Source organism: Palaemon carinicauda, chromosome 26 (assembly GCF_036898095.1).
Source record: "Palaemon carinicauda isolate YSFRI2023 chromosome 26, ASM3689809v2, whole genome shotgun sequence".
In the NCBI taxonomy this organism is placed as follows: domain Eukaryota; kingdom Metazoa; phylum Arthropoda; class Malacostraca; order Decapoda; family Palaemonidae; genus Palaemon; species Palaemon carinicauda.
Window position 1 is genome coordinate 87,131,003 of NC_090750.1, and position 18,212 is coordinate 87,149,214.

An 18,212-nucleotide genomic window follows, 5' to 3' on the forward strand; every position below is an offset into this window, starting at 1 on the left:
AAATCCTACTTAAATCTTGATGGAAAAAAACATTTAAATAACTCAACAATAAAAAGCTTCAAGTATACTTTACATCTTTATTATTAATTTTTCAAGTATGTACAACATTCTATGTACACAAAACCGTGCCACGATACAAAAAGACGTTTCTCGGCTCTTTTACATTTGAGAATAAGTGGAATGAAAATAAATACAGTAATTTGGATTTAGATAGAAAAAAATTGAGAACACTTATAACAAATAGGCCTATAATTTCTTAAAAGTCTAGCTTTGTTTTACACTTTCATTACAAGTTACATTCTTATACCCTGAGCCAGTACATGCTAGAGCGAATACGGTTGTAGTCGGGAAGACCTTCGCAAGGCCCTACAGCTGCAATAGCTGGACACTTGTCATAAATGTAGCTGTAGCAAGTGTCTCTGACATCTTCAGCAGTCACAGCCTGCAAAGCACATGTAAATATTTAAGTAAATAAGTAACAAAATGAAGCTTTTCTCGTAAAAGTGTGAGGTACTGGAGGAAACCTGAATTATTTCATCTTGAACGTTATATGAAAAAAATTGATTGCTTTGTTTGATAGTGTACACACAAAAAAGAAACAAAAGATTTAAAGCTCCTTTCCCTCTAGGATTATTTCAAGGATTATCAAAGAATATGGAAAAAAATTAAAATAATCATCATCAATAAAGAAAAATTAATAACAAGATAGTCATTATCAATAAAAAAAAACTATTACTGGCAGAACAACAAACACACAAATGTTTCTATGATGCAAAGCTCTCCCATTAATCTGACCTCATAGTTTCTGAAAATAGGATGATTTGAGGTAGAGTATATTTTGGTAATTATGTAAAACCCCCAAAAAAGGTCATATACAGAAGACAAACTGAGTACCTTACAACAAAACTATTTCATGACAACCATCAAGATAGTTAAAGCCAGGCAAAAATAGTATTTAATGACATATTTATTAGGGGGATTTAAGAAAATGAATCTACCATCATCAAAAACATGGCTGGAATTAAAACACCATCATCAACCTGGTCACCAGCACCAGCCACCCACTGAGATACTTATGGGGTCCTTTGACTGGCCAGACAGTACTTCATTGGATCCTTCTCTCTGGTTACGGTTCACTTTTCCTTTTGCCTACGCATACACAGAATAGTCCGGCATATTCTTTACAGATTCTCCTCTGTCCTCACACACCTGACAGCACTAAGACTACCCAACAATTTTTCTTCACTCAAGGGGTTAACTACTGCACGGAAATTTCTCAGTGGCTACTCCAAAATCAAACCATTGTTCTCTAGTCTTGGGTAGTGCCATAGCCTCTGTACCATGGTCTTTCACTGTCTTGAGGGTACAATCGGGCACACTACTCCATCTAATTTCTCTTCCTCTTGTTTTGCTAGTTTTTATATTTAAAAAGGAAATATTTATTTTAATGTTGTAACGGTTCTTAAAATATTTTATTTTTCTTAGTTTCCTTTAAAAGATATTGTCAATCTTCAACATCTTCAGTTTATCTAATCATTAAATTTCTTATTTCTAAGTTGAAACATTAAATAGGAACCAACATATTCTCTAAGATCAAGCTCTTAAAGTTTAAAATAATTGCAATGTAAATTTGGACAGCCAAATAAGAAGAGATGCGAGGTAGTACAGAATAGAGGTAGAAAAAGAAATTAAGTAACACATTGTTAAAGGGACATTTTGTGGGATGTCTCGTGACTTGCAATCTATGGGTCCCAATTCAAGCCTTACACTGATTTAATTCAAGCCTCAACCGAGGTTTGACCAAGTCCGCTGAAAAAAGTAGGCCCAGAGGTCTACCTCATAACTAATTGACTTTAATTTGGAAATTACAGTACAGCAACGAGGAGGTAGGAAACAATGCTGACAGTAAGGATTTCCAAGATCTCTGGTGACTAAAGTTTTCACTAGGGTATTAGGAACATACATACATTTTGATCCCTGTCTTTCCCAAAAAATTACCTAGTTTGGGGTGGTAAGTCTTAGGTTGATATATTCAGGTAAAAGAATATCTTTATGTAGTATAGTCGGAGACTAAAAGAGCAACAGAAAACCACAGTAGCTTGAACATGGTTACCACATGGACGATGTTACTCATCCACATAGTTGTGGCAAAGCCTTACAAAAAGTTGAATGCTATTTACAGTAATTCTAAAAACTTGGGTATTAGGACTGAACAAAAAGGTCTAACATAAAAAATGTACATATGTACATAAACTTTGGATATCTGAACCCTGAAACAAATGGCCCTGAAACAAATGGCATGATCAATTATCTCACCTCTATTCTGGCATCAAGTTCATGGAGGGGAATACGTCTATTGTAACACAGCATCTGGCGTCCAATGTCTTCACAAATTGGGGTAGTGCCATCAAGCTGGAGCAAAAGGTTTGTCCTTAATATGTTCTTTGCTCGCTCAACCTCAAATTCTGTTACGTTGGTGCAAAGCCTCATCCACTCAGACTGAAGGTTGAAGACAAAGTCCTAAAGGAAAAAAAAAAATTATTTTGGAATGAAAAATAATCACGCTCCATCCCGTTGCACTACTAGGTACTTGAACAGTATTAATACATGTTTCTGCCATATTCATAAACCAAGAATGATGTATTTCTTAATAGAAAAAGTTAAGACTGTAATATAAGCTTAAATTTGGTTTTGATTTGTAATTTACAAGCTAGCAAGTGCCAAAATCATAAACCCTTGATATCCAAGACTCACCTCAATTTTCAATGGTTCACATACAAAATACAGTCCCCAAAGGCCAGTGTCCTTGTAACAAGTATTGAAGGACTGGAAGGAGTGGCAGAGATTTGCAGCAACTGCAACCTGTAATACAAGAAACAATATCTATATTATAGAAAAAAAAATACATCCCACTAAATTGCAAAAATAGATCATTAAGACCTTTCACCAACTATACCATCCTCACGGGTGACTGTTCAACTCTTGAAATAAATGAAGTTCTTTCATGCACTCTTAATCATTCCCAGCTTTTTTTTTTTTCCCTTTCTGGTACCATTCTTAAAATGGGTTCCCAGCCCTTGTGCTAAGCCATACAACCCTAACTCATAAGGTTAATACAAACGAAAGGGTTTGAATGTATATATATAAAAAAAGGAAAAAAGTTTCAACAAGCAAATGTTAAGTTTTAAAGTATCTTTTAATGCATATACATACATAGAATTCAAAATAATAATGTAGTTCAAACATTTTATTTTGTAATGATTCCATTACAGTGCTTATACTGTTTATTCATCCATAACAAAAGTATTCTCCCTCTGCTTAAAAGCAAGAACTCTATAAGAAAACTTTGAATGCCTGAAGACTGAAATTTGAAAAATAAATACAGTACATACCTGGGCAAGGTTAGATGCATTGTTAGCACCACCACCATGAGACCTGTCCCAAGAACCAATGATTGTGTTTGCAATCATAAGTGGGATGTTATCAGGATCTGCCCATCCTGCTCCCTCAACTGCTATAGCAATATGTGCAAGGGGCATGCTGTCATCACGTACACGGATTTCAGAGCCTATAATATTAATAGGAAAACATTTATACATCATAATAAAATAATAAAAGAACAAACCTAAAAATACCATGACACACTCAAGTTTTAAAATGTCCGATCAGGTTGATCTACTTCAGTGCAATTACTATATTTAAAAAAATCCATGGAAAAACTTCAGTAAACCTGAAAGATTAATTTCTATAAATTACATTATTTCTAATTTATTGCTGATCTACTTCAGTGCAATTACTATATTTAAAAGAATTCCATGGAAAAACTTCAGTAAACCTGAAAGATTAATTTCTATAAATTAAATCATTTGTAATATAATGCAACGGAGCAATATCAAGGACCTTACAGTTCTTATAAATTATATTTTTTGAGTTAATGAAGTATGAAAGCATATCTCATTATAAATATTTGAATTTTTCTTATAATAGCATTAATGATAAGCTTTGGGAAGTACGAGCCTCGTGACAAAACAAAATAAATGAAAAAAATAAATAAAAAAAAAACAACAACTTTAACAGTTGGATTTTAGGTAGCCAATTTAGTTCCTCATTCTTATCATCAGGTTTCTATAACAAAGAGAAGTGCTATAACATTTACATTATTTTTTTCCGAGCCCAATTTTGTTGAAGAATTAGGTTGTTATTTTACCATGTAAGAATATTGGATGAATTTGAGGAAATTACTTTAATGTAACTGATTAGGCAGTTTTTTATTTCTTTCTACAATGCATGACTGGATGAAATGCCTTTATCATTAAATGCAAATGAAGATTATCTTACACTTCTGCACAAAAATGTTTAGCTTGTGCTTAAAACTCCCTATTGGAACCAGGTACCATAAAAAAGGCTTACCATAAAGTAGACCTGAACACTCAATGAAAATCAAAATTATCATTTATTACCCTAATATCCCATTACTAAGAAACTATACAGTAAATGCACAAGGAATAACATACCTGTAAAACGGCATGGAGCCACTTCAGGGGCATTTCCAGCATAAGCCCCTCCAAGACCCTTAAAATGTTCCTCAGCCAGTTTGACAAGTGATGAATGATCTACACCACCAGCACCAGCTAAGACAATGCGTGGGCCCTTGTAATGAGTTTCGATGTAATCTACAAGATCTTTGCGGCTGATGGACCTGAGATTTTAATTAACAATTTGTATTATGGGAAGTCTTTTAAGCCAAAGAAGAAACTGGCCATAAATATTTCTGGCACAAGCAGCAATTAATCCATTAACGAAAAAGAAAGCATTCATCAGTTGACAAATCAAACCCTGTTTACATACAACCTTGCGCTATCTCTTCAAGGGGATGGATTTTTAACATTTCTAACGTGCTTTGTGTTTTTCAGTATAAAAGTAGCCAAACTGGATTTAAGAAATTTCTTAGCAATCTAATGAATCAATCATTTTTAGTGCCTCTATCATAAAATAAATATTCCAATATTGGTTTCAGAGCCATCATTTTCATAAACAGCCCCATAATGAAAGTATAAGTTTACAGATTGTTTTAGTTTTATATTTCTAATGAAATTTACCTTAGTTTACGAAACTTTATATCATTAGCTTCAAATCTACCGTGTAATATTGTAAATCACCTATTAAAACTAAGCCAGACATGTCACTATGGCACAAGCACTTGTAATTTCCGGAAAAACTGGTCAATTTATGCAAAAAGAAGTCATTTGCTACAACCATCTTCAGATGGACATAAACTCAGATATATTGAGAGACCCAGACAGGAGGACTATGCAATATAGATTATAGCCTATGTGTCTACCAGAATAAGTGTTATGTAATGCAATATAGATTATAGCCTATGTGTCTACCAGAATAAGTGTTATGTAATTAAGTTCAGTGGCCTGATCAAACTACTGGCTAATAAATGTGCCTCGTACTGTAGTTTGATGTTTGAGTGGGTTTTGTTAGATGATACAATAGCCAAACTAATGTTGACAATGAAGGTTGTTGTTAGGGAATCGACTAATGTTGACATTAAAGGTTGTTCTCAATGAACCTAACAATGTGAAATAATGCTAAAATAAAGAAAATGGAGCATTGGGTGAACAAGTAAACACATGTAAAAGATGTCCAGATTGGAACTTGAGTTATATCTTAAATGTATGAAAGTGATAATACCTTTTATAGAGGGAAAAATACCTTATGAAAAGATGGAAATGATAGTCCTTCCCATATCTTAGAGTGTAGTTATCAAAAATTACAATGTCTGACAGAAAAGGTACTTATACTGTACATACTTTTTATCATTTGGAAAAATATTAAACTTTACTAACTAATAACTTGCTGAGCTTCCAGTTTATAATATGAAATCAATCATAGGTTTCAAAATGTGCTAAGAACTAAAACACAAATTTGCAATGAAACTGAAACCATAAGGCCATAAGCTTTTAAGGTCTTTTGAGAATTAGTTTTATACATTAACCGTGAATTTTCGTCATAACATACACTCAATTACTTACTTAATATTCTTAGTTGGGCCAAGAATTGTGCGACCCAGAGGAGTTCCCTGGAATGCTACAGAATGAAGGTGATCAAAGACTACTTCCTGGAGATTACTCTCGACTTCCTGCATCTCACGCAAGATAACTCCACGTTCCCGCTCAATTTCAACCTATCGGATATGTAATTAAACAATGTTACTAAAATTGTTACAATCCTTAACTATTATTCAACATATAAGGAGCATCACCATAAAAACATTAAATAAGCTGCCAAGCACTTCTAGATACTTTAGCAGAGGCAAATATTGTAATCATATGGCAATTACCTCACCAAATTTGCTGTTCTGAATAATATCCGAGAGGAGCTCGACAGCCTTGGAAACATCGTCGGCAAAACACTTGGCATAAAAAACTGTCTGTTCTCGAGAAGTATAAGCATTCAGGTGAGCACCCATGTTTTCTACTTCCAACTCAAGATCAGTCTGAGATCTCTTGGAAGTTCCCTGAAAATGGAGTACACAAGAATTACAGTTTAGCAGAATAAATTCAGTTCATTAACTATGAATCACTGCCTAATAAACTATTATCATAGTCAAATGAAGAGCAAAAAATTTGAATAAAAATGTTATTTTCATTAGTAAAATAAATTTTTGAATATACTTACCCGATAATCATGTAGCTGTCAACTCCGTTGCCCGACAGAATTCTATGGAGGGATACGCCAGCTATCACAATACTAGAAGGGGGTGTACTTACCAGCGCCACCTGTGGCCAGGTACTCAAGTACTTCTTGTTGACACCTCCTCAATTATTCCTCGGTCCCACTGGTTCTCTATGGGGAGGAAGGGAGGGTCAATTAAATCATGATTATCGGGTAAGTATATTCAAAAATTTATTTTACTAATGAAAATAACATTTTTCAATATTAAACTTACCCGATAATCATGTAGCTGATTCACACCCAGGGGGGTGGGTGAAAACCAGTGTACAAGATTAAAGGATAGCTAAGTATCCCATATTTCATATAACAGTTATCTCAAATAACAATGAAATAATAAGTACCTGGTAAGGAAGTCGAATTGAACCGTTACTCTGTCTCTTTTTTAAGTTCGTCTTCCTTACTGAGCGCAGCGTTCCTCTTGGAGGCTGAATCAACCCAAAGGTGCTAAAGTATACAGGGCTGCAACCCATACTAAAGGACCTCATCACAACCTTTAACCTCGGCGCTTCTCAAGAAAGAATTGACCACCCGCCAAATCAACAAGGATGTGGAAGGCTTCTTAGCCGACCGAACAACCCATAAAAAGTATTCAAGAGAAAGGTTAAAAAGTTATGGAATTATGGGAATGTAGTGGCTGAGCCCTCGCCTACTACTGCATTCGTTGCTACGAATGGACCCAGGGTGTAGCAGTACTCGTAAAGAGACTGGACATCTTTGAGATAGAATGATGCGAACACTGACTTGCTTCTCCAATAGGTTGCATCCATAACACTCTGCAGAGAACGGTTTTGTTTGAAGGCCACTGAAGTAGCCACAGCTCTCACTTCATGTGTCCTTACCTTCAGCAAAGCAAGGTCTTCTTCCTTCAGATGAGAATTTGCTTCTCTAATCAGAAGCCTGATGTAGTAAGAAACTGAGTTCTTAGACATTGGTAGAGAAGGCTTCTTGATAGCACACCATAAGGCTTCTGATTGTCCTCGTAATGGTTTTGACCTTCTTAGATAGTACTTAAGAGCTCTAACAGGGCAAAGTACTCTCTCTAGTTCGTTCCCCACCATGTTGGACAGGCTTGGGATCTCGAACGACTTAGGGTAAGGACGGGAAGGAAGCTCGTTTTAGCCAAAAAAACCGAGCCGCAAGGAACATGTAGCCGTTTCAGATGTGAAACCTATGTTCCTGCTGAAGGCGTGGATCTCACTTACTCTTTTACCTGTTGCTAAGCACACGAGGAAAAGAGTTTCTAATGTGAGGTCCTTAAAAGAGGCTGATTGGAACGGTTCAAATCCTGATGACATTAGGAACCTTAGGACCACGTCTAGATTCCAGCCTGGAGTGGACAACCGACGTTCCTTTGAGGTCTCAACAGACCTAAGGAGGTCCTGTAGATCTTTGTTGGAGGAAAGATCCAAGCCTCTGTGGCGGAAAACCGCTGCCAACATACTTCTGTAACCCTTGATCGTAGGAGCTGATAGGGATTTTACGTTCCTTAGATGTAACAGGAAGTCAGCAATCTGGGTTACAGTGGTACTGGTTGAGGAAAACTGCATTGGCCTTGCACCAGCTTCGGAAGACTTCCCATTAAGACTGATAGACTCTGAGAGTGGATGTCGTCCTTGCTCTGGCAATCGTTCTGGCTGCCTCCTTCGAAAAGTCTCTAGTTCTTGAGAGACTTTCGATAGTCTGAAGGCAGTCAGACGAAGAGCGTGGAGGTTTGGGTGTACCTTCTTTACGTGAGGTTGACGCAGAAGGTCCACTCTAGGAGGAAGAGTCCTGGGAACGTCGACCAGTCATTGCAGTACCTCGGTGAACCCTTCTCTCGCGGGTCAGAGGGGAGCAACCAACGTCAACCGTGTCCCTTTGTGAGAGGCGAACTTCTGAAGTACCCTGTTGACAATCTTGAACGGCGGGAATGCATACAGGTTGAGATGGGACCAATCCAGCAGAAAGGCATCCACGCGAACTGCTGCTGGGTCTGGAATCGGAGAACAATACAAGAGGAGCTTCTTGGTCATCGAGGTAGCGAATAGAACTATGGTTGGCTGACCCCACAGGGCCCAAAGTCTGCTGCAAACATTCTTGTGAAGGGTCCACTCTGTGGGGAAGGCCTGACCCTTACGGCTGAGGCGATCTGCCATGACATTCATATCGCCCTGAATGAGCCTCGTTACCAGCGTGAGCTTTCGATCTTTGACCAAATGAGGAGGTCCCTTGCGAACTTGAACAACTTCCTCGAATGAGTCCCTCTCTGCTTGGAGATGTAAGCCAAGGCTGTGGTGTAGTCGGAGTTCACCTCCACCACCTTGTTAAGCTGGAGGGACTTGAAGTTTATCAAGGCCAGATGAACTGCCAACAACTCCTTGCAATAGATGTGAAGTGTCCTTTGCTCCTGATTCCATGTTCCCGAGCATTCCTGTCCGTCCAGTGTCGCACCCCAGCCCGTGTCCGATGCGTCCGAGAAGAGACGGTGGTCGGGGGTCTGAACAGCCAAAGGTAGACCTTCCTTGAGAAGAATGCTGTTCTTCCACCACGTTAGAGTAGACCTCATCTCTTCGGAAACAGGAACTGAGCCCGTCTCTAGCGTCAAGTCCTTTATCCAGTGAGTAGCTAGATGATACTGAAGGGGGCGGAGGTGGAGTCTCCCTAACTCGATGAACAGGGCCAGCGATGAAAGTGTCCCTGTTAGACTCATCCCCTGCCTGACTAAGCATCGGTTCCTTCTCAGCATGCTCTGGATGCATTCTAGGGCTTGGAAGATCCTTGGGGCCGACGGACAAGTCCGAAAAGCTCGACTCTGAAGATCCATACCCAAGGAAACAATGGTCTGGGATGGAACGAGCTGAGACTCCTCAAAATTGACCAGGAGGCCCAGTTCCTTGGTCAGATCCATAGTCCATTTGAAAATCTCCAGACAGCGACGACTTGTGGGAGCTCTTAAAAGCCAGTCGTCTGACGGAGCCGGACACAAGATCATGATACTGCTGCACAGTCTGTAAACTGTCAATCATGGGCAAGCGAGGAAGTACAGTGACAACCCGAATCTGTCTAGACTATCTGGGTCGTACAGACAACTCCTTAACGGGTTGCTGAGGTTGCCGCACTGCGTCACAACAAGTCCCTTCTGTTGGTTGTTGAACGTCTTCCCCGTGACACATTGACTCCGTAAACAAAAAATCCTCTAACAAGGACTAAGCTTGGACTGCATGTCATGCAACACAGCTCAAGGTCTATGGGAGCAGGTGTGGTAACAGACGGGATTAGCGGCTGAAGTGGAACCATTACCTTCCCTGTAAGCATGTAATGCTTAAATAAAAGTCCATAAGAGGTTATGCAGCTAAAGGCTCCCTCCAAATGACAGAGTCCTCAAGGGAATATCAGAAGGAGGGAGAAAAGAACTTTCTCATCTACAGGGACCTTATCCTAGAAAAGCTAAGTTCTCTGAGTGAGGGTTCACTGGTGTAAAAGCAGCAGACTAGAAGGCAACGTTATGAAACTGCTTGACAGTCTAGTGAGTTGGCAACAACCCAAGATATGTTGAGAAGCATGCGGTAAGGTATGCAGAGCATGATGAATGCAGAGTATGCTGTATGCAGAGCATGTTGTATGCAGAGCATGCTGAATGCAGAGCATGCTGTATGCAGAGCATGTTGTATGCAGAGCATGCTGAATGCAGAGCATGCTGAATGCTGAGCATGTAGTAAGCAGAGCCTGCTGTAAGGAAAGCAGAGCGTGTGCATGGCGTTTAACATTCTTAGAAATTCCATGACCAGTGCTAGAGTGCTTTATGCATGCTTGCATGGGGTTTAAAAATCAACATAATGTTTACCTTACATTCATAACTCATGATTCATATTTTTGCCATGGTTTGAAAATGGAGGTAAGGTATGCTGAACAGCAGTCAGAACGAGCTGGAACAACAACAGTGGAAGGTGCAGAAAGTTCCTGTTCCTGTGGAATGAGTGGAGCGTGAAGAGACCGAGGTTGCGCAGAACAAGGTAAAGTTCCCGCAAGCAGAGGTGTCTGAGGTGCAGGAACAGGGTGCACGGGTTGAGCTCGGTGCAGCAGCTGAGGAGACTGACTCACAGGTGGAAGAGGTTGTACTTCCACCGAGAGTTGCACCACCGGTGGAGCAGCCAGGGGAGGAGGAGGAAGAGTGGAGTAATCCTCCTGATCCCAAACCGAAGGTTGCCTTAAAGAAGGCTGAGGCTGAACAACACTGGGAACAGCGAACACAGAAAGAGGTTCAACATCGTACGCCTGGCAGAAGGTGCTGCGACTGGGTGCAGCGAGTGCAGGCGGGTTGAGCACAGGCTGAACGGGTGCAGGTGGAGGTGCAACACTCTCAGCCCGACATTCACGCAACAGGTCCGAAAGCTGTGCTTGCATGGACTGTAGTAGAGTCCACAACATCGTACGCCTGGCAGATGGTGCTGCGACTGGGTGCAGCGAGTGCAGGCGGGTTGAGCACAGGCTGAAAGGGTGCAGGTGGAGGTGCAACACTCTCAGCCCGATACTCACGCAACAGGTCCGAAAGCTGTGCTTGCATGGACTGTAGTAGAGTCCACAACATCGTACGCCTGGCAGATGGTGCTGCGACTGGGTGCAGCGAGTGCAGGCGGGTGCAGCACAGGCTGAACGGGTGCAGCCAGTTGGTGCACCACCGGTGCAGGCGGGTGCAGCACAGGCTGAACGGGTGCAGGCGGTTGGTGCACCACCGGTGCAGGAGGAGGAGGAGGTGCAACACTCTCAGCACGACACTCACGCATCAGGTCCGAAAGCTGTGCTGCATGGACTGTAGTAGAGTCCACAACATCGTACGCCTGGCAGGTGGTACTGCGATCAGGCGGAGCGAGCATAGGCGGGGGGGAGTGTAGGCGCACTCTCAGCCCGACAAAATGATGACTGAGGAGAGTCAGAGCTAACCCAATGACTGCATCCGGGTTGTTGAACTTTACTTCGTACGTCTGGCATAGGTCTGGACTTTACGTTTAAGAGGTCTAGAGACCTGAGACCAGCGTTACTCTGCCTTATTTTCTCCTCTAAATCTCTTCTGCAGACGAGCAAAATAAGGGCTCAATCGTCTGCGGGTGGGAGTGACGGTCTCGGTAAGACACGCCCACAACCACCGAGGATACTTCTGTGCGCCGATCAAGGCCTGCCGAACCCTTTTGCCCTTCGACATTGCTTCTCCCCTGGGCTTGGGAGCTTGCAAGAGGTCCCGGACTGGGAGGACGACTGGCGCGCACAAAAGTACCCTCACGCATAACACTGACATCAATCACTTATCACTTTGATTTCTGTTTGCACTTATTTCACTGAACTCGAAACTTTAAGTGGTTTGTACCTGAAACACGCAATTCTATCCTTCTCAAAAGTTAGTAATTGCGAAAACAGAATTACAATGTAACAGAAAAATCTAATGAAAGAAAATTCAGTGGCTGGAAAGAGACTAAACACTAGATCATTCTAGAAACGTTTAGTTTCTTCCCCTAAAGAGACTAGGGATAAGAGCAAAACGATAACGACGTTACTCGTACGCCTGGCAGGCTTGAGGGAAACGTTTATCCTCTTTCTCCCTCCGTCTCTATCTCTCTCTCTCTCTCTCTTGACTTAGAACCTGAGAGAAGAGCCCAATCATATATATCGTTAAAACATATTATTGTTAAAGGAAAAAACTGAAATATTTCCCAAAAGTTCCTTATTAGGATCAAAACCATTAAGTTAAGAAAGAATGAACAAAACGCTAGACACGGTTACTCTTACTGCAATGTGAAACCGTGAACATTCTTTCTCTATCGTAACGATAGAGTGCAAGTTGAAACGTTCTGAACGTCAACAACTGCCGAGACAAACAAAACGTTAGTTCAACTTTGAAAAAGTACGAGACTATCAAAGAAATTCTTTCAAAGACATTAAAATAGCATAATATGTTAACAGGTAAAACCGAAATGACGGACTCACGATAATTAACTTCGGTACCAAGAAAAGACCGCCTACTATTAGGAAGGTCGAATATAAACAAATATAAAAATTAATTTTAATAAGTTTATAATAAAAGGAAGTTAATCGAAGAGGCCTATAAGAGGCGGAGAGATATAAAATAAATCTATAACTTTTGTTAAGCAAAATTAAGAAAGAGAGTCTATACTCTCTTAGACACCAACACTTCCGTCTAAGGGAAGGGTCGGCCATTGAAAGGTGAACGAGAGTTCATACTCTCTTCGTCACCAAAATTAATCAAATTAATTCCAAAAGCTAACTAAGCTAAAATAGAAGTTTCCAGTAAACCGACAGCCGAAATCAAAGAGAAATACTTCACCAAAGTCGTGAAAATACTCCAAGAACATAAGCGTATCCCAGAACGTCTTGCCGGAAGCACGACAGAGGAATAATTGAGGAGGTGTCAACAAGAAGTACTTGAGTACCTGGCCACAGGTGGCGCTGGTAAGTACACCCCCTTCTAGTATTGTGATAGCTGGCGTATCCCTCCATAGAATTCTGTCGGGCAACGGAGTTGACAGCTACATGATTATCGGGTAAGTTTAATATTGAAAATTATGAGATCTACTAAAGCACAGATGAGTACAAAACATTACTGTACTATACCATAAAAACATACCTTAAATGCCATGTGTTCAAGAAAATGCGCCACTCCATTGTTAGCATCCGTCTCAAAGCGTGATCCAGTATCGATCCACAATCCAACTGTGGCTGTTGGTGACCCGGCATCCTCTGTCGCTACCCTCATGCCATTGTCCAAAACAGTTACACGTGTTGGAGGGACATTCAAGAGGGTCTGCTCATATGTGGCTGGAGCAGCAGTTCCATACCATCTAGCAGGCTGGAATTTTTTCAAAACTCATTACAAAATTTCCAACTTACCACCAAGAATATTCAACCATGTGGGGTAATTATATGATACTACTTTAATTTAGCGACAAATATGTGAACCACAACTTCTCACACTGTTAAAGGAACTTGAGAAAAGATTTGTAAAAAGTTTCATATGGAGTGTAACATTGTAAGGTTCTGAAATATGGACTATAAAAGCACCAGACAAGAAATATTTGCATTTGAAATGTGGATATGGAGGCGGATGCTGAAAATAAGTTGGAGAGACCACAAGACAAATTATTATTATTATTATTATTATTACTTACTAAGCTACAACCCTAGTTGGAAAAGCAGTATGCTATAAGCCCAGGGGCTCCAACAGGGAAAATAGCTCAGTGGGGAAAGGAAAAAAGGAAAATAAAATATTCTAAGAAGAGTAACAACAATAAATATCTCCTATATAAACTATAAAAACTTTAACAAAACAAGAGGAAGAGAAATAAGATAGGAGAGTGTGCTCGAGTGTACCCTCAAGCAAGAGAACTCTAACCCAAGACAGTGAAAGGCCATGGTACAGAGGCTATGGCACTACCCAAGACTAGAGAACAGTGGTTTGATTTTGGAGTGTCCTTCTCCTAGAAGAGCTGCTTACCATAGCTAAAGAGTCTCTTCTACCCTTACCAAGAGGAAAGTGGCACTGAACAATTACAGTGCAGTAACCCCTTGGGTGATGAAGAATTGTTTGGTAATCTGTGTTGTCAGGTGTATGAGGATAGAGGAGAATATGTAAAGAATATGCCAGACTATTCAGTGTGTATGTAGGCAAAGGGAAAATGAACCGTAACCAGAGAGGAGGATCCAATGTAGTACTGTCTGGCCAGTCAAAAGACCCCATAACTCTCTAGCGGTAGTATCTCAATGGGTGGCTGGTGCCCTGGCCAACCTACTACCTATTAAATGAAGTTGGAGAAGAGAGAACCCTAATTACAACAGTAAAGAGAAGACAGAAAAATGGGATATGACATTTTAAGAGATGGGTTACTCAAGGACATTATAGAAGGTAAATTTGAGGGACAAACACCGAAAGGAAGGAAAAAGGAGTTAATACTAGGTGACCTGAAGAGGGCAAGAAAGTAACAAGAGATAAAAGAGGTAGCCATGAATAGAGAATTATAGAGAGCGACTAATCCATGAAAAGACATGCCTTAGGGCAGAAGATTATAGTAGTAGTATCTTGTTTAACACCCTTTTGACCATTATTGCTAATGCATTTGCCCTTTTGACCATTATTGCTGATGCATATGCCCTTTTGACCATTATTGCTGATGCATATGCCCTTTTGTCCATTATTGCTGATGCATATGTCCTTTTGGCCATTATTGCTGATGCAAACCAGTGGTTTTTGTATTTCCTTAACCAACTTCAAAAACAATTTTGAGGGACCCCAGTGCTAAACCAGGGATTTAAGGTGGGGGGGAAAAAAATTACACATTTTTAAAGTCATTTGTATTTTTCCTAGATATACAAAATTTTTGGAGCCTTTGTATATCAGAAGCCAGTTCCTCCCACGTCCATAGAAAATGGGAATTTTCTTAATATTTTCTAGTTGTTCGTAAGACTTTTTCGGCAAAACATCTACACAAGCACACCACTTATCTTAAACTTCCCCACCTACCCTACAAGTCTAATGGGGGGGGGGGGGTGTTTAATGTCCCTGCGACCGCCTTATTCTGCCGTATTTTTAGCCGGCCATCATCACAAATACAGGTGGCCGCTATCATACACATACGCCATTTTTAATTTAATTTGTATTTTTCCCTGCTAATACGACCCAGAGTCATTTATATGGGTATACCTGTACACTCTACTGCTGTTTTGCTACAACCAAAATTTATGAAGCCCTGTGGATCTGGCAACATTGTATGGTTGCCCTCTGTTCCCACTTGCACTGGGTAGGCGGCTGCAGCTCAATCCCCACGAGTTGGTAAAGGTTAAGACTTGTGGGGTGGATGAGGCAGGAAATATAAATAAATGACATGTTTGTATGGCAATAAAAATAGAAATTACTTCAAGAACTTGTAGTTTATTTCTAAGCAAAACCATAATATCGTCATTCATAAAGGAGTTTTCCTTACGAGGGAAGAAATCTGTCTGTGACAATGCTAGGGCGTCTGTCTGACCCTTGACTGTGGATAAATCTATTTTCTTGGTGAATCACTGGTTGCACAAGTGTTAAGACATTTTGCCATTAAAGCTGCAACTTTAGATTCAATATAAAGTAAGTGCGGTGGATAACCAAATTACGCAACTTATTCTTGGTTTTGGTATTTTACGATGTCATAAGTAAGGTTAGGGAAGGGAAAGGGCCAACAATGGGCACTGGGTAAATAAGGAGTTTCTGGCCCCTACGTAAGGGTAAACGAGTGTGGTTAGGGCTAGACAGATTCCCGTATTCTTTTAGGGGATATATGTAGGATAGCAGCCACCTGTATGTGTGATGATGACTGGATGACTGACAAAGAATATGGCAGTGTAAGGGGGGGTTGCAGGAGGGCATTAGCTCCCATTAGGTAAGGACACGGCCCGTAGGTTAGGTTAGGAGGGGAAAGTATAGATTAGTTAGGTGTCCATTTTTAGGCACGCTGAACAAACTCGCTGCGGATAGACAAAGAGTCCTTTACTAGTTCTATAAATAGACCCCCACCCAAAAATCACAATTTCCTACTGTAGAACCAAATAAGGGTCCTGAACCTCTAAACCTAATTTCCAAGAGATAGTGTATTCATTCGAAACACACTAAGGAAGATATATTTATAATTCAGAAATCCAGTTGGTTGAAACTGTAATTGTAGCAAGGTTTTCATTGGTTAGTTGAGCATATTTACCTAAATGGCTCCCGATAAATTACCTAAGTACTGAACATCAACTACGGTAACTTGCCGTCTGGATTACCGTAGAATACAGAAGACTTGCGTAAAACATTAGTAAACTAATTTTGGACCTTCTACTTTAAAGTAAACATTCTGAAGGATTAATATACCTTGATAGTAGCTACTGGTTTACATAAAAAAAACCTATTTTGATAAAATACGTAGGAAAACAGGCTGACGTCGTAATGAGTTGAAACGGTGACGATAATGTAGGTTATGGAAGCTTTAATGTAGAAATTTAAGCTCTTTGCTTACATTTAACTGGCATGATGTAACAAACAGTAACTCCTTATCATAATTACCTTGAGCACGATGGTCTTGTTGGAATAATTTTTGAGCAAAGCTCCAGCCGGTCGAAGAAATCGAGACATTTTTCACCAGTAGTGATTGCATAGACCAGCAGCTGGTTGAGGCTCACACACTAGCTCAGTGTACCGTGATAATGTCTACAATTCTGATATAAGTTCTGTCTTATCCTGAGGTTTATTTGTTCTATTTTAACTATGTAATAATTCATTAGATTATATCTAGGTCTGGATTTCATCATACCTTTGGGTAAATTGGTTTTCTTATTAAATGATCTCAAGTGGGTCATTCCCTATTGCGTCACGATAAGAAAGACTCGTTATTATATTAGTTTATTGGCAGCGTTTTCAAATGTAAAATGTGCAGGTTGGTGGCATTCATTCCATTCCTAGTTTAAAATTGCTAAGTCAAGGGATAACAAAGAAAATCATGATTAACATAATAAAGAGTAGATGAAATGGTAAAGTGGATAAAATATAAAAGCATTGTATTCAACCATAATGTACTTTGCAAAAAAGGCAAAAACTATGCTGAACATTCCTGTAAGGAAAAGAATTAACAAAACATCTGCAAATTCGATAGTATTTGAAAGCAAATATATTATAAAAATAATAATCCGATGTCCAGATAAAGTGAATGAAGATTTATAGAAGGGTTTGGAAGAGCTGATTACCAAATTTAAATTGTCTCTTCTACCTTTACCAAAAGAAAAGTAGCCCTTGAACAATGAAGAATTGTTTGGTAATCACAGTGCTGTCAGGTATATGAGGACAAAGGAGAATGTGGAAAGAATAGGTCAGACTATTTGGTGTTTTCGTAGGCAAAGGAAAAGTAATCTGTAACCAGAAAGAGGGATCCAATGAACTACTGACTTTCCAGTCAAATGAGCCAAAAACTTACTACCGCAAGAGAGTTATTGGGTCTTTTGATGGGTCAGCCAGTACTACATTAGGTCCCTCTTTCTGGTTACGGATCATTTTGGTTTTGCCTACACATACACCGAATAGTCTGGCCTATTCTTTTCACATTATCCTCTGTCCTTACACATCCGACAACACAGATTACCAAACAATTCTTCGCTCAAGGGGTTAGCTACTCCAATGTAATTGTTCAGTAGCGACTTTCCTCTTGGTAAGGATGGAAGAGTCTCTTCTAAGTGAATTAACACTCCAAAATGAAACCATTGTTCTCTAGTCTTGGGTAGTATCATAGCCTCTGTACCATGGTCTTCCACTGTCTTAGGTTAAAATTCTCTTGCTTGAGGGTACACTCGAGCACATTATTCTATCTTATTTCTCTTTCTCTTGTTTTTGTTAAAGCTTTAATAGTTTATATAGGAAATATTTATTTTGCTGTTGTTACTGTTCTTAAAATATTTTATTTTTCCTTGTTTCCTTTCCT

The 18,212-nt window shown here is 39.8% G+C and overlaps 1 protein-coding gene across 1 annotated transcript; it reads right to left on the bottom strand.

Annotated features, from left to right (window-relative positions):
• Window positions 1-63: 63 nt before the first annotated feature.
• Window positions 64-16,963, bottom strand: UQCR-C1 (Ubiquinol-cytochrome c reductase core protein 1). Its single transcript, XM_068349909.1, has 9 exons — window positions 16,808-16,963; window positions 13,361-13,582; window positions 6,350-6,526; window positions 6,042-6,193; window positions 4,515-4,699; window positions 3,393-3,568; window positions 2,755-2,862; window positions 2,317-2,520; window positions 64-442 (listed from the first exon to the last, which is right to left on the bottom strand). The coding sequence occupies exons 1-9, from the start codon at window positions 16,874-16,876 to the stop codon at window positions 302-304; spliced, it is 1,434 nt and encodes a 477-aa protein (XP_068206010.1). The 5' UTR covers window positions 16,877-16,963; the 3' UTR covers window positions 64-301.
• Window positions 16,964-18,212: the final 1,249 nt, after the last annotated feature.

Bases quoted from the DNA above. Each gene is read 5' to 3' on its own strand.
- UQCR-C1 (XM_068349909.1), bottom strand. From the start codon at position 16,876: ATGTCTCGATTTCTTCGACCGGCTGGAGCTTTGCTCAAAAATTATTCC. The intron at 4,700-6,041 runs GTAAGTAATTGA...TTAAAATCTCAG, and splicing joins GGCCCAACTAAGAATATTAA to GTCCATCAGCCGCAAAGATC. The intron at 3,569-4,514 runs GTATGTTATTCC...TTAATATTATAG, and splicing joins GGCTCCATGCCGTTTTACAG to GCTCTGAAATCCGTGTACGT.